Raw genomic sequence first — 21,795 nt, forward strand, 5'->3', positions numbered from 1 at the left:
CCAACGCTTCCCAACGTGCTTCTCGAGTTACACGCCACAGGGATGAGGTCATAGCGGCTGCCAGCCCGAGCCAGGGAAGGAAGAGGCCCCTCTTTTTCAAACCAAGGGCCAGCACAGGCCAGCTCTTAGTGCCTCAGAATCCCTCTTCTTGGCTTTGGGAAGGGGACGGCTAGTGCTGGAATCCCTGCCTCAGGTCATGGGAGCAATTCATGCTCACTGTGGAGGATTTGGAAGATCCAGAAAAGCAAGAGGAGAAAGACGATATTCAGAATCTCACTCCATTACATTGCCTTCTAGTGTTTTCCATCACACGGCTCTACTTACTTGCCTATCTACTACTCATTAATCCATCCATCCTCCATTCTTCCTTCCTTCCTTCCTTTCTTCCTTCCAACCACTCATCCAGTTACACTTATCTATCCATCCATCCACCCATCCTTCCTTCCATCCATCCTTCTATCCATCCATTCTTCCTTCCTTCCTTCCTTCTTCCTTTCATCCATCATCCATCCATCCATCCATCCATCCTTCTATCCATCTGTCTGTCCATCCATCTATCCATCCATCCATCCATCCATCCATCCATCCATCCATCCATCCATTCAACCATCCACCCATCCATCCATCCTTCCATCCATCTGTCCATCGTTCTATCCATCCAGTCATCCATGTAGCCACCATTGTTCCTTCCTTCCTTCCTTCCTTCCTTCTTTCCTTCCTTCCTTCTTTCCTTCCTTCCTTCCTTCCTTCCTTCCTTCCTTCCTTCCTTCCTTCCTTCCAAACATCCATCCATCCATCCATCCATCCATCCACTGGTTCATCCATCCATTCATATTTTCTTTCATCCATCCATTTATCCATCTGTCATCTTTTCAAACATCCTTTCTTCTTGATGATACCCCTCAATTTGCCCGAACGTATTTCCTAGATTCAGCTGCGGAGGGAAAACAGCAGGTCATGAAATAATGTGCTGGTCACAGGAGGTATGGGGGTGGGAGGGAGCGGCGATAGTGGGATACCTTGTTTTGTGCATGTGAGAAGGACGGTGTGTGAATGTATGCGTGTGCGTGTGACTGTGTGCACATCAGTATGTGTGTCTGAGTGTGTGCAAGTGTGTATGCGTGCCCCCACAGGGAGGGGGTGCTTGGAGGATGCAGCTGGTGGGTATGGTGGGAACCCCACGTGGGCCTCCCGTGAGAACTCCCTCGGCCCTGCCGTCAGCCAGGACGTCCATCTCTCAGGCCCCAGGGAGCCGCCCCACACCCTGCTCTGGCCACCTTGTTTGGGCCAGGGGCACGTCCAAAGTCAAGATGGATGAACACGTCTTTGCTTGTCATGCAGCCGGCCGTGCGTGTCGGAGCCCGCTCTCCCACACATGGTCCACGTTAGCTGCCTCCCCTGACTTGTGTCCATGAAGCGCCTGGCCCTGGTGGTCAGTCCCCGCCCCCACCGCCAGCCTACCTCCATTTCTAATTGGGCCGCAAAGCCGTTTAATGGTGTCTGCGAGGCTGCAGGCTGCTCGGGGCAGAACAATGCGCTATTCATGTCCAAACAGAACACTAGTGATCGGGCTAATATCTTGAAGCTAAAAAGCAAGGCTTAATTGCGACAGATGCTGCAAATTCCAGTGCAAAAGGCCAGCTCCTATGTGATCTAAACCAGGTATGTGCCAGGGGTTCATTTTAATAGCGGCTTTTATTTTTTTTATTGGCATATGCAAAACTCACTAACGTTCTGCACAACAGACCAGCAACGGTCTCTTAGGAAACCTCCCCAGGGAAGAGCCCCGCAGACCTCGGTTGCTATTGTGTGGGTTACAGGAGACCCCCTACCATTTGGCCAGCTGTGTCCTGGCGGACCCTGGTCTCTCCTCTTCCCTGGGCCAAGATTTCGGGTCTTTCTAGACCACTGCAGCCACCGGTGCATCTGCCAAACGTGCTCAGAGGCTGCGGGTCCTCATGGATGTGGCCTCCCCTTTGCCAGACAGCGTCCTACCCTCCCAACGCCCACTGGGCTCTTTCCTGCTCGTATGCTCCTGACGTGCAAACACCTGGCTTTACTCTGAAACTGTAGCTGTTGGACAGGGTGCTCCTGTTTTTAATATCTTAGCTGAATCTTCCAATCTAGGAGGAAAGTTCCGGAAGCCAGGGGCTGCTTGTGGTTTCTACAGTGTCTAGGACCTTGATGAGAAGAATGGGCTTCAGTTTTCATGACTTCCACTTTCTCAGAAAAAGCTCCCAGCTCTCCCTGGGACTTGGGGAGGGCCTGTGTCCTTGCTGTTCCGAAAGGGCCCTTGCCCTGCGTGCCCCATCCCGTCCGGGGTGGACTCAGAATATTCCTAAAAGTGAGCCTGACAAGGAGGGCCTGGAAGCTGAATCCAAAGCTCACTGTTGCTCAGACAACTGAAGCTGCCACCTCCTGACCCACTTCTGGAGGTATGGAAACTGCTTTGGATTCCTTAGAACATGCTTTCTGTTGTCGTAAAAGCTAAACTGAATGTGGCTTCCTGGCCAGTGAGGACTGTGATTCCATTCACTGGGCTCCTGAGACCCCAAGGGAGCTGTTGGTGGGAGTTTTCTGAATAAATACCCCAAGAGGAAACCTCAGCTTCAGGTAGAGTCAAAAGTTGCAGAGACTGCCATCAGTTTACTCCAATTTACTCGTCTATTTACCATTTACTTATCCCTTCATCCATCTGTTCTCCTACCCAACCGTCCATCTACTTATCCAACCATCCATCCACCCATCCATCCACCCAATCATTCATCTGTTCACCTGCCCACCCATCCACTTAGCCAGCCAGCAGCCAGCCAGCCAGCCAGCCAGCCAGGCATTCATCTATCCATCCATCCACTCATACATATATCCATCCATTCATCTGTCCACCCATACATCCATCCATCTGTCCACCCAGCCATCAACCCACTCATTCATCTATCCATCCATCCATCCATCCATCCATCCATCCATCCATCCACCCACCCACCAACCCACTCATTCATCCATCCATCCACCCACCCACCAACCCACTCATCCATCCATCCATCCATCCATCCATCCATCCATCCATCCATTCACCCAATCATTCGTCTGTTCACCTGCCCACCCATCCACTTATCCATCCATCCATCCATCCAGCCAGCCAGCCAGCCAGCCATCCATTCATCTATCCATCTATTCACTCATACATACATACATCCATTCATCTGTCCATCCATACGTCCATCCATCTGTCCACCCACCCACCAACACGCTCATTCATCCATCCATCCATCCATCCATCCACCCACCCACCAACCCACTCATTTCATCCATCCATCCATTCATTCATCCATCCATCCACCCACCCACCCACCAACCCACTCATCCATCCATCCATCCATCCATCCATCCATCCATCCATCCAAGAAGTATTTACTTGGATCCTACTAAGTGTTCAACTGATGTGTGAATTCCCTTCTGGCATTATGGCAATACACCACCCTCTCTTGGGCTATGGGGTAGGCTGGTGGTTCAGTGAAGACCAGAAGAACCAGGAAGTCAGTGAATAAATTGCATGTGCACAGAGGCCAGATGAAGAACAAGCCCTCTGTCTGGGACTGGGGCCGGGCACCTGGAGGCCCTTCCTGCAGGAAAGGCTCTCCCTGTCCAACCCAAATCCCCCAAGAAATCCCTTTTCAGGCCCAGGATCTGGAAAACCTCCAGATAATTAGTGGGCAGGGAGGAGGGGGGCTTAACACCGGGGAAGTGAGAGTCAGGGGCCATTAACTAGGGGTGGCCCAGGCTCCACAGCCTTCCTCTCCCTCCCTCTACGGTGCCCCGGGCCAGAGAAATACAGGCCAAGTGGAGCAGTGGCCCTCCTGTGACCCCCACCTGTGGGAACCTGGGCCCAGCATTCCATGAGCTTCGGACTCTCCTTTGAATGGTAGCCGAGCACTTGCCCACCGTCACAACAGGGATGGACCACAGTGACCGCTGTGGTCCAGGTGGCCTGACGCTAGGTCTGGCTGAGCGAGATCTCTGGTGAGGTGGCAGGCTGTAGGAGTCAGCCGTGTGGGGACAGCCTCCCCGTGCCAACACTCATTCCATAGGCTTCCTGCGTGGTGTCCTCCGGTGGGGACAGTAAGAGGGACTGGGGATACCCGGGACCAGGGAGCTGGGACCAAAACCCAAGGCTGTTCCTCTAGGGACCCTTAGGAAGACACACCGTACCATATCCCCGTGGGGGAGATGCAGGCAGAGGGGCACAGGGGCCTCGCTCGGGGGAGGGGAGCCAGGCTGTGTTCTCATTTCCGTCGGCTTCTTCACAGGACTCTTCCTCCTTGGAATCTTACAAGCATAGAGAAAAGTACAGAGAACAACAGGCAAACCCCCTACTCACACTCCCGCCCACCTTTGTCACCTTTATCCCGTTGGACAGCCCTTGATTCCGTCCTGTTCCCACTTGGAATCTCTCAGATTTGGTCTCGATCATTGCCAGGCCTGGTTTGTACTCTTCCGCTGGGCATCGCACGTTTAGTCCTGCTTTGCATGTGGTCTGGACGGGCTGTAAGTGGCTTCCCGTGTGATGTGCTGTCGGGTGGAGCACCCGTTGGGAGGAGCGAGGCTACACCCCGCGGTGTTCACCCGCTGTCCTGGTGACGGCATTCGGGGCTATTCCTGCACGCGATTCCTGGGTGCACACCAGTGAGCTCTTTTAGGGAACGCGCCTAATGGTGGGATTGCTGGCAGAAGGTGTGACTTTACAGACGAAGCTGGCCAAATGACACGGGGGGTTGTTGCACCGACTCGGGGGCCTCTGGCCCCAGCGGTGTGAGAGAGGTCGCCCCCGCTTGGTGCCTCAGACCCTGTGTGGCTGCCCATCGGGCATCTGTGGGGCGGCCTAATTAACATTCCCTCCTGCCTGCTGACTTCGAGCATCGCTGCCTCAATGCCCAGGCGGTTGTTTCTGCATCTATAAAACACTCATAGCCTTTGCCCATTTTTCTGTTGGAATGTCTTATCTTTTCTGTTTACTCTTGATTTTTAATTTTTTTATAATGTTTATTTTTGAGAGAGAGAGAGAGAGAGAGAGAGACAGAGCATGAGCAGGGGAGGGGCAGAGAGAGACAGAGACACAGAATCCGAAGCAGGCTCCAGGCTCCGAGCTGTCAGCACAGAGCCCGACGTGGGGTTCAAACCCACGAAATGTGAGATCATGACCTGAGCCGAAGTCGGACGCTTAACCGCCTGAGCCACCCAGGTGCCCCATTCTTGATTTTTAAATGAACATTTATAAAAATACAACACCATACAGAAAAAAAAGGTGCAAGTCGTAAGTGTGCGATTGAATGCATTTTCAACAACTGGGCACACCCGTTCACTCGGAACCCAGACTGAGAAACAGAACATTCCAGAACCCCAGAAGACGGCTGGGTCCTTCCTGGGGAAGGACCTTTACACCCCCACCTTTGCACTGAAGGTAGTGACTGTCCTGACTTGCACTGCTGTGGACACGTTGCTATTCCTGAACTCTGCGCGAGTGGAGTCACGCAGCCTGCTCGGCCGTGTCTGGTCTCTTCTGCGCCATGTTTGTGTGTGAGGTGCACGGTGTCATTGCCAAGAATAATCACCAGGGCCTTCTTGTTAATAATCACTGTTGCCTTCTTGTGCCTTCATAGTGGCCCCTTGTTTAAATGCGTGATAGATTTGGGGCGCCTGGGTGGCTCAGTCGGTTGAGCGACTGACTCAGGCTCAGGTCATGATCTCACGGTTTGTGAGTTCGAGCCCCGCGTCGGGCTCTGTGATGACAGCTCAGAACTTGGGACCTGCCTCAGATTCGGTGTCTCCCCCTCTCTCTACCCATCCCCTGCTCGTGCTCCGTGTCTCTCTGTCTCTCAATAATAAATGTTAAAAAAAAATTTTTAATGCACAATAGATTTGTACATTTTAACATTGATGAAGTTGGGTCATTTCCGGTTTTATGATATTTTGATTGAGGGTCATATCAACCACCTTGTAAATGCCTTTTGATTCGCGTGGGCGCCATTTCTGTTGGGCATCAGCACCTGGATCTGAGTGACGTTCTGGTTTTAGCGGGACTTCCAAACAGTCTCTCACAGGGTCCGCCCTACTGCAGACTCTCTGGCCGCGCACGGGGGGGGGGGGGGGGGGGGGCCTGTCGTTCCCCATCCTGCCAGCACACGGCCGGCTGAGGTGTGCGGTGGTGCTCACCGTGGCCTTGACTTGCATTTTGCTGCCGACTAAGAAGGCCGGGAGCTGTTCCGGGTCGTCTGGCCCTGTGGTGTCCCTCCCTCATCTGGGGCCTGTTCAAGACTTTTGCCCACCTTCCTGTAGGGTTGCCTGTTGTTTGTGTCCTCTGCGAACACCAATTGTATTGCCGCAGGGGTGCTGTTCCACGTGCCGGCTTGCTCTTTGCTCTCATAGTAGCATTTTGTAATGATTGAAATTCAATTCTACACAGTTCAGTTTATTACTCCCTTTCTTATGGTTAGTCCTCTGAGTGCTGCTTAAAATCCCGGCCTGCCCACGGTCGTGAACATACTCCACGATGTCCTCTGGAAGCTTTATCGTTGTTCCTTTTACATTTACAGCTACACCCCATCTGGGTATATTTTTTTGCATGGTGTGAGGTAGGGACCAATTTTCATTTTCTTCTGCATGTGACTATCCAATTGACCCAGGACAATTGCTTAACAATGTCTTCCTCTCCCCACTCCTCTGTGCTGCTATTTTGTCAGAAGTCAAATGTCCATATGATGCATCTGCTTCCAGACTCTTCTCCTTTGTGAGTCTGTAAGGATGGGAATAACATTAAAATGGAGCTAGTCGCTTGTAAGCAGAGACAGAAAGTGTAGCAGCCCCCTAGGCTGCGTAACAAATACCACACGTCGGGTGGCTCACAACACCCCCTTTTTATTACCTCAGAGTTTCTGAGTCAGGAGTCAGGGTACAGCCTGGCTGTTCTCTGCTCAGGACCTCGTGTGACTTCAGCCAAGGTGTCTGCCAGATTGCGTTCCCTTCTGTTAGGGGTCCTCTTTCAAACTTATGTCATTGTTGGCAGGAATCAGTATTTCCTTGCTGGCTGGTCTGTTCTCAGCTCCCAGAAGCTACTCTCAAATCCTCACCATGTGGCCCCCTCCATCTTTAAACCCAGCAGCATAGACCATCCCTCTCATGCTTCAAATCTCTTCTGCCAGAACAAGCCTACTCCCTTTAAGGGACCACCTGATTAGGTGAGGCCCACCAGGGAACATTTCCCTATCAGCTGATTCAGCACTTAGTCACATCTGCCGATGAAATTCCTGCTCCCACCATTGTGTTGTAGGTGTCTGTCTGGGGGGGGTATATGACGTGTCTTCTCCTGCTCTGTAGGGAGGCACATCCAGACCTGGAGGAGAGGACCACATGTTGCCGAGAGATGGAAACATATTTGCTCTCATAGCAGTAGAATTGTTGGCTGTGTGCTCAACATGACTCAGCTCAACATGATTCAGCTGCCCGAGGTAATAAGCCCCACAGCCCGGCCTCCCTTGTAGGTAGTCGTGGCCAAGCTAACGATGTCACTAACAGCGGTGGAGTGACACGTGCAATTCTAGGACTGTTTTGGGATGGTGCACAGAAGGATGTTCGGGTTTTTTGGTTGTTTGTGTTTTTGTTTTCTCAGCTTCTGCTCTACACAGACATGTGGTTGTGATCTGAATCCTCTTGGACCAGACAGCGAGGGCCATACCCCAGAGGCGATGAAGACAAAGCAGAAGGAGGCTGGCTCCTCGGATAATCTCCTGAAAGGGAGCTGCCATGCCAGCCAGATGGCCTCTCTCCAACTTTCCACGCAAGGGAGAATTAAACCTTATGTGTTCAAGCCACTTTTGTTCTGTCGAACGCTTTCAAACCTGAGCTCAGTTAATACTCATGGCAACTAATTTGAGTCAGACTTCCTACTGTTAAACCAGCCTTGCATTCCTCTGGTAAATCTACTTTGGTCATAATATTTTGTGTTTTGCTTGTATGCATGTTTCACATTGCCGGATTTAATCTTTAGATTATTATTTATGATTTTTACTATGATCATAAATGAATTTAGCCTATAACTTGCCCCTTCTTGTGCTGTCCTTTCCCAATCTTGATTATCAAAGTGATTTTAGCTTCACTAGATGATTTGGGCGGGTGTTTCTTGTTTCTAGTTTCTGAAACAGTTGATTCAGAATCGCGATGTTATACTTATCAAGTATTTCAGAGACCACCCTCTAAAATTCGTAGATTCTGATGATGTATTTTATGTGTATATTTGGAATTATCTTTAATGGGCAGAGATTTGTTTTTCCAGATAGTTATGTTTACTTTTTTGCTTCTGTTTTTAAAAACCAAATGATGGACTTCGTTTGGATTTCACCAGGTTTCCTGCTAAGGTACTTGTTATGAGCCAGGACCCAGTCCCGGATCCCACAGGGATTTTGTTTTCTCATGATTACATTGTGGTGGTGGATTTGGGGGGAGGGAATTCTATGCCCTCGATGCTGTATGTCAGGGAGCCTGGGCTGGTGCCACAGCTTGTAGCAGTGACATTAACCTTCATCTCTGTCAGGGTTTACACTGCAAAATCGCGATTTTCCGTTTGTATTTGAGGAATGCTTTAAGGCTGCCCAAACATCCCATTTCTCCGTAAGCTTTTACCCACTAATTCTAGCTTCCATTGGTGGATCTTGCCTACAGTGGTTATCACCACGGTTTTGTAGAGGTGATTTTAAAATCGCCGTCCATCCAACCATTTTACGTGTATTAATCGGAATATTACCGTGAAGAAGAATTGCCCGTTTCCTTCCTTCTTTCTTTCTTTCTTTCTTTCTTTCTTTCTTTCTTTCTTTCTTTCTTTCTTTCCTTATCAAAAGATTTTATTTTTTTATGTAATGTCTACACCCACTGTGGGGCTCGAACCTCAACCCCGAGATCAAGAGTTGCCCGCTTCTCTGACTCAGCCAGCCAGGCGCCCCCTTCCCACATTTATTTATTTATTCAATCATTTGCTTATGGACTTGTAGATATCTTCCCCTCCAGGTTTTAATCAAATACTAGTATTATTTATTTTCTTATTCAAATTGTTTCAGCTTTGGCCGGTGAGTGCTTTCTGATTGGTTCCTGTGTCCTTGAGATATGCCTCGCTCAAATTTGTTCTTCTTCTCCCCTCCCAAGATTGTTTATTCTGGGCCTTTTGCATTTCCATATGACTTTTAGGATCATTTATCAGGTTCTGTTTTTTTTTTATTTCTTTTTTTAAATTTTTAAAAAATGCTTTATTTTATTTTTGAGAGAAAGAGAGAGACAACATGAGTGGGGGAAGAGCAGAGAGAGAGAGAGAGAGAGACACACACAGGATCCGAAGCAGGCTCCAGGCTCCGAGCCATCAGCACAGAGCCCGATGCGGGGCTCAAACCCACAGATTGCGAAATCGTGCCCTGAGCCGAAGTTGGTCGCTTAAGTTGGTGACTGAGCCACCCAGGCACCCCTCAGGTTCTGTTTTTTTCAAAAAGGCAACTGAGATTTGACAGGGATTTCATTGTCTCTGCAGACCAGTTAGGGAATGGTGCTATGTTCCCAGGATTAAGTCTTCTGATCCAGGATCACAGGTGTCTTTCCATTTATTTATGTCCTTTATTCTTTCATTTCATCATGGTGTTCTCAGTGTGCAAGCAATAAATACCTTTTGTTGCATGTACTCCTTACGATTTCATTCTTTTTGAAGTCGTTACAAATCAAATGGTTTCCTTAATTTCATTTTCAGATAGTTCACTGATAGTATGTAGAACTATAATCCCTTTTTGTATGCTGATCAGTGTTCTTAGGTCTTATAGGTTTTTCTTTCTTAGGATTTTCTATGTACAAGATGATATTATCCGTGAATAAATGTAGTTTTGCTTTTTCTCCAACCCGGGCGCCTTTTATTTCTTTTTCTTGCCCATTTCTTTATTCGATTTATTCAGTTTTTTTTAAAAGTGAATTTTGAAGTTCTTATTTTGAGAAAGAGAGAGAGCAAGCAGGGGAGGGGCAGAGAGAGAATCCCAAGAAGTCTCTGTGCCATCGGTGCAGGACCCCAGGTGGGGCTGGATCCCATGAACTGTGAGATCATCACCTGAGCAGAAACTAAGAGTTGTACACTTAACTGACTGAGCCACCCGGGCGCCTCCAATTTTTTCTATCTGAGCATAGTTAACACACGATATAATAGCTGATTTCAATCTTTGTCTAGTAAGTGCAACAATGGGGCTTCCTGAGGGGCAGGAATACATTGTCCTATTGTGTGTGTGTGTGTGTGTGTGTGTGTGTGTGCACGTGGCAAATTTTTGTTGAAAGATCAACATTTTAGGGGTGCCTGGGTGGCTCGGTGAAGCATCCCACTCTTGATTCCAGCTCAGGTCATGATCTCACAGTTTGTGAGATCGAGCCCCACATTGGGCTCTGGGCTCACAGAGGGGAGCCTGCTTGGGACTCTCTCTCTCCCTGTCTCTCTGCCCCTCCCCTACTTGTGCTCTCTCTCTCTCTCTCTCTCTCTCTCTCTCTCTCTCAAAATAAATAAATAAACTTAAAAAAAAAGGCAGATCAACATTTTAGGTAATATAACATGGCAAGTCTGGAAATCAGATTCCCTTTTCCCCAGAGATTGGCTGCTGCTTCTCTTTCTTTATTTAGTGACTTTCCCGAACTCATTCTATAAATTAGAAGTCAATTGTCCTTGTCGTGGTGGCCACAGAAACTTCTGCTTGGTTGCTTAGCAGGTCAGCTTACGTTTGGGAGAAGATGTCCTTAAATACCTTGAGCCAATAAGCGCTCCGGACTTTACTGAGAAGGACATCAGTGCCCCAGCAGGGTGGTTCTGAGTTCACCTTCAGTTCCTGCTCATGCCGAGTCTCAAGGTCAGCGGGAGGTGAGAGATTCACAGCCCCCCCCACCCAGGTCCTTGCTGGGCACAAGTCCCTGCACACGCACGTGGCCTTTGGCTCCTTGGGAACGCACTCACACGTCCCCCTGGTCTGTAGGCTGGTCTCTCACAGCCCACGTGCTGGTGTTCAGACTGTAACAGTGCCCGGGGGGTGGGAGGGGGGGATGGCGAGCGAAAAGGCCACAGACGCCCTATTCTCATCCGGATTCAACCGTTTTATGAACAAACGCGCTCCCAATTGTCAAGGCCTTAGGGGGAATTTCTAGAACTTTAAAAAGTTGATGTTGATGATTTTTGTGAGTGGCCCCCTTGCTTTTGTGGAGGAGCATCATTCTGAAAATGCTTCTTGTCGGGCTTTCAAACTTTCTATCTCAGTCCAGGTAACGACCGATGACGAGCCTGCTTATGACATCCGTGTGCGGGCGGGCGGCTTTTGTTGGTTTGTTCCGTTCACTGAGGTGGCTTCGTGCAGAAGCCGTTTCCCCCGCCTGGGCCCTAGGTGTCGCGGGGCCTCGTGCCCTGTCGCGGAAACACGTTTCAAGACCGTTTACGTCACATTCCGCAGCTGGGAGCCAGCCCCCAGGCAGCCGCGGCATTAGCTAACCTCTATTACTGGTTTGGGTCATGTTATTCACTTTTGGGCCCCTGGAAAATTCCATTACTCTTTTGCAAGCTCAGCTCTCTTTAAGAGATGTGTGTCATATTTTACCTGGCCATTCTAAGCTATTTCGTAAATAGGACGGTTCTCGGGTTATCTCGACTGGAATCTTCCTGGACAGGAGAGCTCTCTCTCTCTCTTTAACACTCACGCAAACACACACACACACACACACACACACACACACACACACCTGCCAGGCAGGGAGCGCTAAGCCGTGACGGGGACAGTGCGTGTGGTTCCCCAGCATGCGGACAGGTGAGAGTCTGACCTGGGTTCGGGGGTCTTCACGTGGTCCCCTCCAGAGGCGATTAGTGAGACAGGGATGAGGTTTCTGGGGTGTGCGGACAGCCAGGGGTTCCTGGAGTCCCAGGGCCTCTGCCCACCAGACAGGGGCCTGCCTTTGCTGAAGCAGGACCTTGGAGGCTTCAGGACTATTTGGGGGCCTCAGGAGCACCCCCTCAGCGTTCAGACAGCGAATGTGTCACCACCCTGAGGTGAGGGTGTTAGGAGGGGGGCCTTGGGGAGCTGACCGTGTCTGAAGGGGGGGCCCACGATGGGGTTGGTGCCCTTGTGCAAGACCCCAGAGAGCTCTCTTGTCCCTTCTTGCACGTGAGAACACAGGAGAACACGTCGTCTATGAATCCGGAAGACAATCCCCACGGGGCTCTGAATCTGCCGGTGCCCCACTCTGGACTCCCGGCCTCCGGAGTGCGAGGGGTGAGCATGTGCTGTTGATGTGTCCCCATCAGCTGAGTAGCCCCAGCTGGCACAGAGGGGGTGTCCCCAGCGGGCACAGAGGGCGCGTTCCCAGCGGGTACAGAGGGTACATCCCCAGCAGGCACAGAGGACGCATCCCCAGTGGGCACAGAGGGCACGTCCCCAGCGGGCACAGAGGACGCGTCCCCAGAGGGACAGAGGGCGCATCCCCAGTGGGCACAGAGGGCACATCCTGAGAGGACCCAGGACGAAGTTGGCACTCCCAGAAGCCACCCCGTTTGTATCAGAGGACTTTCCGAGCTGGGGGTGGGGACGATGGGAGGGCTGGCCAAGGACGCCCAGTGGGGTGACAGGGTCCAAATCCAGAGGGAGAGGTGTGAGGACCAAGGGAGAATGGTGGTGGGTCGTTCAGACGGTGGATGTTTCCTTAGAAGAAGTGTGTGGGGACATCCCAGTCATCGGGATATAAATACCACGTCTCCCTCACCCCTGGCACTTGAACGTATATACATATATGGGCACACAATTCTACTTTTCTTTTTTTCCCTGCTTTCCAGCCATTCAGTGGTTTTTATAAGCTCTAAATTTAGAAAGCAACAGAGTGTCTGGGACCGGGCTGCAGGCACTGGGGTTTCTGGGGCCCTGTTTCTGCCACAGCGACCGTTAGGAAGGCCAGCGAAGGATGAGGCCCCAGGGGGTGGAACCGGATCTCGGCCTCGTTCTCAGCGCTCTTGTCCCCGGGGACCTCTCGAGGTCTGTGTCACTCGGACCTCCCGGCCCCCTAGGGCCTCCCTTGCTCCCGGTGCCCCAGCCGCGGGACGCATGGCGTGTGCGTTCTCAGGCAGCGCTGGTCTGTGAAAGCCTGCGGGGGGACGGGAAGGGCCGGGGCCGGGCCCTGGGGCCTCAGAGAAGGCAGAGATGGCCGTAAGCCTCCCCAGGGGACAGCTGACTTCCAGGGCGGGGCGAGTCCCGCCCATCGACACTGGCGCACCGGGCAGACGGAGCCTCTGGTCCAGCGGGGGGTCCGAGCGGGCCCCAGCAGCACCCACGCGCTCTTGTCTCAGGAAACGCACCTTCCCCGGGCACGGGTCCCGGTGAGTCTGCGACCTCCATCCCTGCGGAATCTTCCGGAAAGGGAGCCGGTGCCATCGACCACAGCCCCACGGCCCCGACGGATCTCAGGACCGTGACAAGCACTCGCCGCGCCCCGTCCTCTGTCTTGCCTGCCCCGGGGCCGGGACTCCTCCTGGTCCAGCTGACCTGACAGCCTGGGTCCTACGCCTTTTCAGGCCGTCAACCCCAAGCTTACCCGTTCAGAGCTACAGCCGGCACTCGAGCACAGCAGGTGCACACGTGGGCGTGTCCCAGTCCCTGGCATCCCAGACACCAGACTCCTCAGGCTCGGCCGCCGCCAGAGTCAGCCTTTCGCGCCTGGGGGTCTCCTGACACAGTCCGGCGAGAGCGACCAGGCAGGACCGTCCGAAACTCATGAGGGCTCTTCCTAGCGTGACCTCGGTGACACGCGTCCTCTGGGCACCAGAACGTCTGAACCCACACGGCCAAAGGTGGGGGGTGGGGGGCTCACAGTCAGCCACTCGGGATGGGTGGGACCACCTGTGTGCCCGCCCGCTTCCCGAATCCGTGGATGCTACTAACGCGGCCACAGTGCCACCCACCTGTCGCTGGCTCTGGGAGGAGACCACGGGCAGAGGAGCGGCTCTGCATTCACAAAACGCTGTGTCTGCGCCGCATCTATAGGGGCCCGGGTGCGGTGCTGGAAAAGCAGGAAGAGCAAGCCTGCGCCCGGAGCGCACGCCAGGCCCCAGGTGGAGAGCCGGCCTTCCCAGCCCGGAAACGGTTCCACGGGACAAGGGCCGCCGAGCGGCCGGTTGGTATCTTTGCGGGGTGGTGTCGCGGCGGGGCCCAGGGTCAGTCTCTGATACCGAGACGGGTAGCGGACGGGTCCAGACGATGGCGCCAACGTGCAGCCCAGCCGCGCCCCCTGGCACTTGATCCGCGCATCCATCGCTCGAACTCGGAGGAAGCTGGGGGAGGAGGTGGTGGGGAGCTGGCCCAGGCACCCCGCGCCTGGTTGCCCTTGCACAGCGGAAGCTCCCCGCGCATGCCGACGGGGGCCTGTGTGCCCACACTCAGAGGCCCGTGCGCGCGCCCCGTGCCCAGTGCACCCCGTCCCTGAGCAGCTCCCCCCGCCGCGGCCCACTGTCCGCGAATCAGCCCGTCTGCTCCTGGGGCCGCTTCTCCCCACACAAAGCTCGGCCCATTGGGGGGTGGGGGCTCCCTCCCTGGTTCCACCTGTGCCTGGAGGGCCCGGTCCCCTTGCGGCTGGCGCCGCGGTTCCTAAGCCAAAGCCCCCAACCCCCACGGGGTGGCGGTAGGAGGCAGCACCTTGGGGGGGGGTCATTCGGGTGAGATGAGGTCACGGGGTGAGCCCCCCGGGGGAGCAGAAGACTGAGCTCTCCCCCCTTTCTCCCGCCGCCCCCCCCACCTCGACCCGTGAGCAAGAGGGCAGCCGCCTGCCAGGAAGGGAGCGCTCACGGAAACGGAATGTGCTGGCGCCTTGATCATGGGCGTCCAGCCTCCAGATCAGCGAGAAGGAGATGTCTGTCCTTGAAGCCTCGGGTCCCGGGTGTGTTCTGTTCCAGCAGCCCGAGCGGATCCCCCGAATCCCACCTCTAGGACTGGACCCCAAAGAGCCGAGGACGCCCCGGGCAAAGGTGCGTGCGTGAGGGGGTCCATTGCCCACCGCTCACCTCTGCCGGCTCTGAGCAGGCCGGACGGACCCTCGGCAGGTTCGCAAACCCTGCCCAAGGTGTGGGGGGCCCCAGCCAGGGCGTGGGGAGCACTCGGCAAAGGTGCGGGCCAACAGCCAGCGCAGATGGGGCCCCTCGGGGCCTGCCCGTCGGGATTTCAGCTCTTCCTGGGAGCGTCCGTCCCCAGCGGCCCAGGCCTTGTGGCCACGTCCTGGGGGAGGGCCCGGCTGTGGCTGCATTCCCAGGGAGCAGAGAGGGGCCGGAGGCCAGGGCACCTGAGCCCTGGGGCTTGGCCCACAGTACGGGCCCCCAGCTGCCGCAAACCCAGCGTGGCCCTGACCCCGGGGCCTGGACACCACACGTGGCTGCCTCTCTGGCCGGGCTTGGTGGTGATGCCTCCCCCCCGCAGGGGCCTCTTTAATATACCAGGTCAGGGCTGGTCAGGAAATACCCTAAGCCAGAGAGCCAGTGCTATGACAGGCAAAGAGCCAGGGAGGGTGACACGATTCCTGCCCCAGGGCCTTTGCCCGCCCCATGCTGCTCCCTTGCCATGCTGGAATGCTCTGTTTCCAGGTCTCCCTTGTGCTCTTGGCCTTGGCTTTGGGGTCTCAGCTCAGGGGGGGACACCCCCGACCACCTGGTTTAACTTGTCCCCCAGCCCAGTCTGTCCTTACCGTGTTTCATGTTATGTGTTATTTTCCTCACGGCATATCTGCCCCTCCGACACCATCTGGATGTGTGTTTGTTAACTGGCCTCTGCCCCACCCCACCGCCTCCCGACCGTCCCCAGCGTGCCCAGCCCTGCCTAGGGGGCCGATGGCAGGTGCACGGTGGAGGGGGGGGATGGCAGCCGTCACAGAGGGCGGGCCGCGGCCAGACAGGGCGCAGGGTCACTTGGCACAAGGCGGGGACCCTGGCCTCGTCCACACTAAACCGTTCATGTGATGTCCTCAGAGGTTCGGCGGCAGGAGGGGACAGGCAGGGAAGCCGCTGCACTTGGCCCTCCCCTGCTGAGCCAATGGGGCCCATCGCTCTGCCCCGCCCGCAAGGCGGACCCCCGTCTGCAGCTCCTGACGTCCGTCAAGCTCCCTTTCCTGGCTTTGGTCGCTTCCGGCTAACCGATCTTGTGGACATCTTGGGAGCTTGGTGACAAGACCCGAGGGCAGGTAACGGTTACCCCCCCCCCCGCCCCCGGCTCTCGCGAGGAGCAGGGTGGGTGTTTCAAGTCTCCGCCGGCCGAGTCCCGGCGCCCCTCTCTTGGGAGTCTGGGCGGACCGGCGGGGCCCGCGGAGAAGGGGGCCGGTTTCTATTCTTAGGTTGAATTCCCTTCTGGAAGGCTCCGGGCGTGTCTGTGGCACAGATGCCCGGGGGCCAGAGCTCCCTGGCTCACTTCCCTTCCTCGTGTGTCTCCTTCCTCCCGGCCCGAGGGACAGGGCTCCTCTCTCCTGCCTTAGAGCAAGACGTCTGTCCGTGTTTAAGGCTCCTGAATGGAAAACACCAACCACCCGCACACCCGGCGCCATGGAGCTTAGGACACGAGGCCAGGGAGGCCCGGCTCTGCGGCTCTGAGACTGCACACACGGGACAGCCTGCCCCAGCCGCGTTTCAGATAAACGCGGACGATGTTCAGTGTGGGCCCGTCTCCTGGCAGCCCCACGCGTGCACGGCCGGGGAAGACTCTGGAAGACGCGCGCACGCCCCCCGACCGAAGAGACGCGTCAGGAACCCTCGCGGGTGAGCGAGGCTACGGCGCCCGTGAAACGCGAGCAGAGGTGACACGTGTCCCTTCCAGGCAGAGGCGCCGACCCGCTCTCCCATGGCCCTCGGCGTCTTTCTTACCACGGGGACAGATGGCGCGTGGACAGCGTGGAGGCTCCCGCTGGCCCGGGTCTCGGGTCTGCGGGCAGCTGATGGCACAGACTCAGGACGCGGAGAAGCGTCCTGGGGGCTGGGCGCCCAGAGCGGGCCGGCCTTCCCGCGTCGTGTCCAGCGGGCGATGGGAGCCCGGCCGGCTGCTCGACACCTGCCCTTGGCGGACGCCCTCAAGGGAAGAGAAGAAAGAGAAGAGACAGGTCGCTGCTCGCATGGGAGCCCGCAGGACGGAGCCCTTGGATTGCCCAGCTAGTCTGTGATTCCTTCCCTCCTGTCGTGGGATCCCCAGATCCCGGCCTTGAGGGAGCTGCTTCCTCTTCGGGGGGTGGACACTGGGTCTCCGGGAAGGGCCAGGGGCCGCCCAAAGCACCTTGTTCTCATCCGTCCATTCATTCATTCATTCGTCCGTCCGTCCCAACGGCTGTCGTTGGGGCACGTGCCGGGCTGGCAGGTTCAGGGACACTAGGCTCCCAGAGCCCGTCCTGGAACGCGAGCTCTGGTGGGAGAGACAGACAGACCCGATCACGGTCAGAGACTAGCTAGAGGCGGTCAGAACTTGCAAGGACGACTGTGGGAGGCAGAGACTCCCTCCTCTGTGGCTCTGGACACGGTTCCAGTCCTGACCGCTGGAACTCAAGGCCCTGGTGGGCAGGCCCGCACCTGTGCGTCCGGTCTGGCAGCCGCCAGCCGCACGTGCCCGGGGCCCCGAGCGTCTTATTCTGACCGACGCCAACGTCTGTGGTCACAGGTGTCTGAGTTGCCTCACGGATCTCTCAGGTTTAGAGGCTGTTGGCATCTGGGAATTGGGAGGAAAACCTCTCCAGGCAGAGAGACGAGCCCCTGAAGCCCGAGGAGCTGGAGAGAAGCCGGGGGGTGGGGTGGGGAGGACAGAGGGGAGGATCGGGACTGAGCAGTCTGCACGCAGATTTTATTCAGCCTGAAGGAGAAGTGTAGACGGTGGTACCAGGGTTATGACCAAGTGACTTGCACGTTTTCTAGATCCTTCCGGCTGCTGCTTCTCCCACCCAGGGCAGCGGGTCTGTGCCGGGGGCTGATGCCACCGACCTGGCTGCCCCTGGCCTGAGCAGGGGGGCGGCTGTCAGTGGGAGGGAGCCGTGGGCGGAGCAGGGGCGCGGGACTGAGGCCCACAGCTGCGGTTTCCTGTGCGGCAGGTCGGGAAACCCCTGTGGTGGCTCCAGGCTCTGGGCGCCGGGCTCGGGTCCCCCAACCCGCCCGCAGTGGCCGCCCAGACCTCAGACCCAACCCCCCCCCCCCCCCCCGCTCCGCCCAGGGACGCTTCCCTAGAGTGCCACGGAATGTCACGGAATGTGCCACTCCTAACAGACAGACGGTGTTTGTTTCTCGAGAAATCTTGCCCCCACCCCCTAGCATCCTAGATCTGCTTCCAGTCGCCCAGAATCGGACAGCGCCTCGTGGCACAGAGGAGACGTGCACGGGACGTGGCTGGGGGACGACAGGGAGGGCCCGGTGCCGAGACCCAGGTCGGGGGGGCGGCCTCCCCCCGCCGAGTGCTGCTCTGGGCTCTGCTCCTCCTAGAAGATGCTCCCCGGCCTCCGCCAGCCAAGCCGGGAACAGATGCTCCTCTTTGGAGCCTTCCAAGTGAAGGTCCCACGGATGCCGTTTAATAGAAAAGGCGACAGTCAGGAAAGGGGGAAATGGATCATTTTCGAAAGGTGAGTTGGGGGCTGTTTCGCATCCCCGGACAGTGCCTCGGGGATCAGAGCGCCGGGTGCCGCCTCAAAGCAGACTCAAGGAGGGGAGGGGCCGGAAGGGTGACACCGTTCGTCACCGTCACATCGAGAAGAAGGGTGCACGTTGCAGCCACACGGCGCACACGTCGGACAGCCGTTCCCAGAACCTCCCTCCGCTGTCTTCCTACGGGACGCAGGCGCAGGCCTTACGACGACAGAAACGCGTCCCCTCCCTGGGCGCCAGGTGCGGGCAGGGCTGGCCCCTCCGGGGGCCCCGAGGGAGGGTCTGGGCTGGTGCGTCCGCCCTTTCTCCTGAGCACACCCGCCACTGGATTTGGAGCCTGTTCTCATCCGAGAGGACCTCATCTTATCTGGCCAGATTCTGAGGTTTCAGGTGGCCGTGACTCTTTGGGGGACACCGTCAGCTCACGGCACACAGCTCTGCAAAGCCTTCAAAACCGAACACGAACCCTGCGGCCCGCATCGCCCCCGCCCCAGGCTGTCCCCAGCTCCTGGTGGCCCCGGCCGCTTTCCCGGTCTGCGGCTGACCGCGGGCTCTCCCTCCTCGGAGGCGCCTTGGCCGTGCCGGGCCTGCGGTCGGACCCTCCACCCTGCCCCGTCCGCCCCCGTGATGGGGACCGGGCCGCCGAGTGCACAGCGCTTGTGCGAGCGGGTCCCCCCTGAGCTGTCGGAGGGGCGAGCGTCCGCGGGGAGGGGGCAGCGCCCTCGGCTCCCCTCGGCAGACTCGCCGTGGACAAAAATCCTTTCACCTGGAATAGAAACTCCGCGGAGATGATAAATCTTCTTGCCCCCTCGTCTGGCTTTCAGAAACGACGCCTGCCACTTACGGTATGAAAAATGCCGGCGAGCCGGCTGCGAGCGGCACGTGGTAAAAAGGTTAGTCCCCGTACCTCGGGCTCACAACCCGCCACCCTGCCCCCACCCCGCACACAAAGCCTTTTCTTTCTCCAGCTGGAACCGCGAACACCACATGAATGCAAAGAGCTCTTTCAACCTTAGATTTTAAATTATTTGAATTAAAGCTGGGATCCTTCCGGGCCTGTGCTTTCCTGGTTATTTATCACTGGCTAAATGTACGGGTCTGCCGAGCGTCTCCAGGGACCGCCCTCACTTAGACGCGGCCTCGGAGATGTTATAAACTATTTAAAACCGAAGGCTTGGCCGTGTCCGGCTGCAGGGAGGGCGAGCACGCTCTGCTCGTCGGAAGCTCTTTGGGAAAACGGGGGACTCGCCGCTCGGTCACTCGCCCTGGCTTTCCTCTGGGTAATCACTTTAATACACTTGAAAATAAGCCTTTCCCCACTGAGGCACGGTGATTTGTCCCCCCCTGTTTAGCAAACATTGATTTTTTTTCCCTTCCCCCCTCCCCCTCCCCCCGCCCTGGCCTGTCTCGCCTGAAACTAACAAGCTTCCTTTTGTTCCGGGGACACCCCAGCCACCCCGATTTGCTGACACTTCCGCCGGGCGCCAGCAGGGGGCGGGAGACCCTCTTTTTTGAGGGCCACACTAAGGTGCTCCCGCCGGACCCGCCATGGGTCTGGGGCAGGCAGGGTGACTGTCGGCACCGAGACCCGGGGGCGAGGGAGGCCGAGATGGCTCCCCTGGGTGCCTGGGGAGAGGACGGCTCAGGTCAGGGACGCGACACGTTGAAGCCATCAGAACGGGCAGCAGCAGCGGTTTAAGTTCACGGGGCCAGCGGAGAGCCCCCCGCTAATCTGTCAGGGACCCCACTGCCGCTGAGGAAACAGAGGCCAGAGAGGCCACGCTTGGGTGACCAGCGCTCTGGTGGATGTGGACAGCCTCCAAGGTAGCCCCTGAGAATCCTACCTCCGGGCGCGTGCCCCTTCACGTGCGCGGCTCCCCATGGGCCGGGCCGGCAGATGGCCCTCGGAACAACAGAAGGCGGCACAAATGACTGGACGTCCTTCCCGGGATCAGGTATAAAAGGGCTGTGGCTCCCGACCTGGGCGAGACGCCTCACGCGGCGAGGGACGGAGGCCTGCCCACAGGCACGTGTGTGAACTTGGAAGCAGACCCCCCCACCCCGGCCTCCCCGTGGACCCTTCAGATGAGACCGCGGCCCCAGCCTCCGGCACCCAGGTGAGCGGAGCCCGGATTCCAGGCCCACAGAGACCTCGAGATGAGAACTGACAGCTCTTTTCAGCGGCCAAGTGTCGTGTGAACTCATTGGGCGGGGCTGGGTGACACCACAGCCCCTCTCTGGGTCGTGTGCAGCCTCCCCTCCCCCGAGGTGCTGGCTGGGCTCCCACCTCCTCACCTGGTCCCTGCTCATCAACACACTCTGTTCTCGCTGGGCAGGTGCAGGGCATGGGCTGAGTTGTGTCCCCCACATTCTTAGGCTGAAGTCCTGACCCCCAGACCTGTGCAGGTGGCCTTACCTTGGCAGGTGATATAATTAAGATGAGGCGACCAGGGTGGCCCTAATCCAATATGACCGACGTTCTTATACAGAGGGGAAACTGGCCACAGACCCGTGCACGGGGTGAATGCCACAGGAGGATTGGGGTTCTGCTGATGCCAGGAGCCATCAGGAGCCCGGAGACAGGCCTGGAGGGTCCTTCCCCGGGGAGGCGTGTGGCCTCTAGGGCCGCCTGGCTGCATGTCTGTGGTCAAGCCGCCCTGGCCGCGGGCTCTGTCACAGCAGCCCCAGGTCACAGGTGGTTCCAACCCCCCTGTCCTTTCCCCCGGGAGGCTCCATGATACCCGGAGAGGAAGGGACTCTTGGAGCGGTAGGTCCCTCCTCCTCTAAAAACAGGGGCTCAGATCCTGGCAGCCACTGCCCCGGCATAAGCGTGTGTCCCTTTGGCCGTGGGGCACCTGAATCAGACCTCTAACGTACACACCAAGCCTACGAAGACGGACGTACAGGACATCCCACTCTTGTGATCGTTTAAACCTTGACAGCGGAAAACTCACTCAGTGCAAACCCTGAAGAGAGCTACACGGTCAGAAGAATCGGGTGAAGTGGGCAGCCGGTCGCTGAGCAGCCGCTCGGAAGGCGGAGCCCGAGCTCTGCAGGCCCCTTGAAAACAGAAACTCACGATGCGTACCGGTGGGAAGGACGGGACGGTGCGCGCGGAGGGA

General features: G+C 56.6%; 1 protein-coding gene and 2 long non-coding RNA genes across 3 annotated transcripts; 1 reads left to right on the plus strand and 2 right to left on the minus strand.

Moving 5' to 3' along the window:
• Positions 1 to 1,524: 1,524 nt before the first annotated feature.
• On the plus strand, positions 1,525 to 8,809 carry LOC147577717 (uncharacterized). The gene is made up of 3 exons (XR_015254378.1): positions 1,525 to 1,662; positions 7,375 to 7,505; positions 7,667 to 8,809. It is a non-coding gene; the product is annotated as an uncharacterized LOC147577717 (long non-coding RNA).
• A 2,321-nt stretch (positions 8,810 to 11,130) lies between these two features.
• Positions 11,131 to 12,318, minus strand: LOC147577718 (uncharacterized). Its single transcript, XR_015254128.1, has 2 exons — positions 11,866 to 12,318; positions 11,131 to 11,455 (listed from the first exon to the last, which is right to left on the minus strand). It is a non-coding gene; the product is annotated as an uncharacterized LOC147577718 (long non-coding RNA).
• Positions 12,319 to 12,628: 310 nt separating this feature from the next.
• LOC147577719 (uncharacterized) lies at positions 12,629 to 14,705 on the minus strand. Its single transcript, XM_086715234.1, has 2 exons — positions 13,991 to 14,705; positions 12,629 to 13,859 (listed from the first exon to the last, which is right to left on the minus strand). Exons 1-2 carry the CDS (start codon positions 14,338 to 14,340, stop codon positions 13,634 to 13,636), a joined length of 576 nt encoding a protein of 191 aa, XP_086571360.1. The 5' UTR covers positions 14,341 to 14,705; the 3' UTR covers positions 12,629 to 13,633.
• Positions 14,706 to 21,795: the final 7,090 nt, after the last annotated feature.

The sequence above is a fragment of the Puma concolor genome, chromosome C1 (assembly GCF_028749965.1).
Source record: "Puma concolor isolate L17-30 chromosome C1, mPumCon1.1.hap2, whole genome shotgun sequence".
NCBI classification, from domain to species: domain Eukaryota; kingdom Metazoa; phylum Chordata; class Mammalia; order Carnivora; family Felidae; genus Puma; species Puma concolor.

Excerpts from the sequence above, each read along its gene's own strand:
- LOC147577719 (XM_086715234.1), bottom strand. The coding sequence starts at position 14,340 with ATGGATGCGCGGATCAAGTGCCAGGGGGCGCGGCTGGGCTGCACGTTG. Across the intron at positions 13,860-13,990 it reads CCTCCCAGAGCCAGCGACAG|ACGTTCTGGTGCCCAGAGGA; the intron begins GTGGGTGGCACT and ends GTGTGGGTTCAG.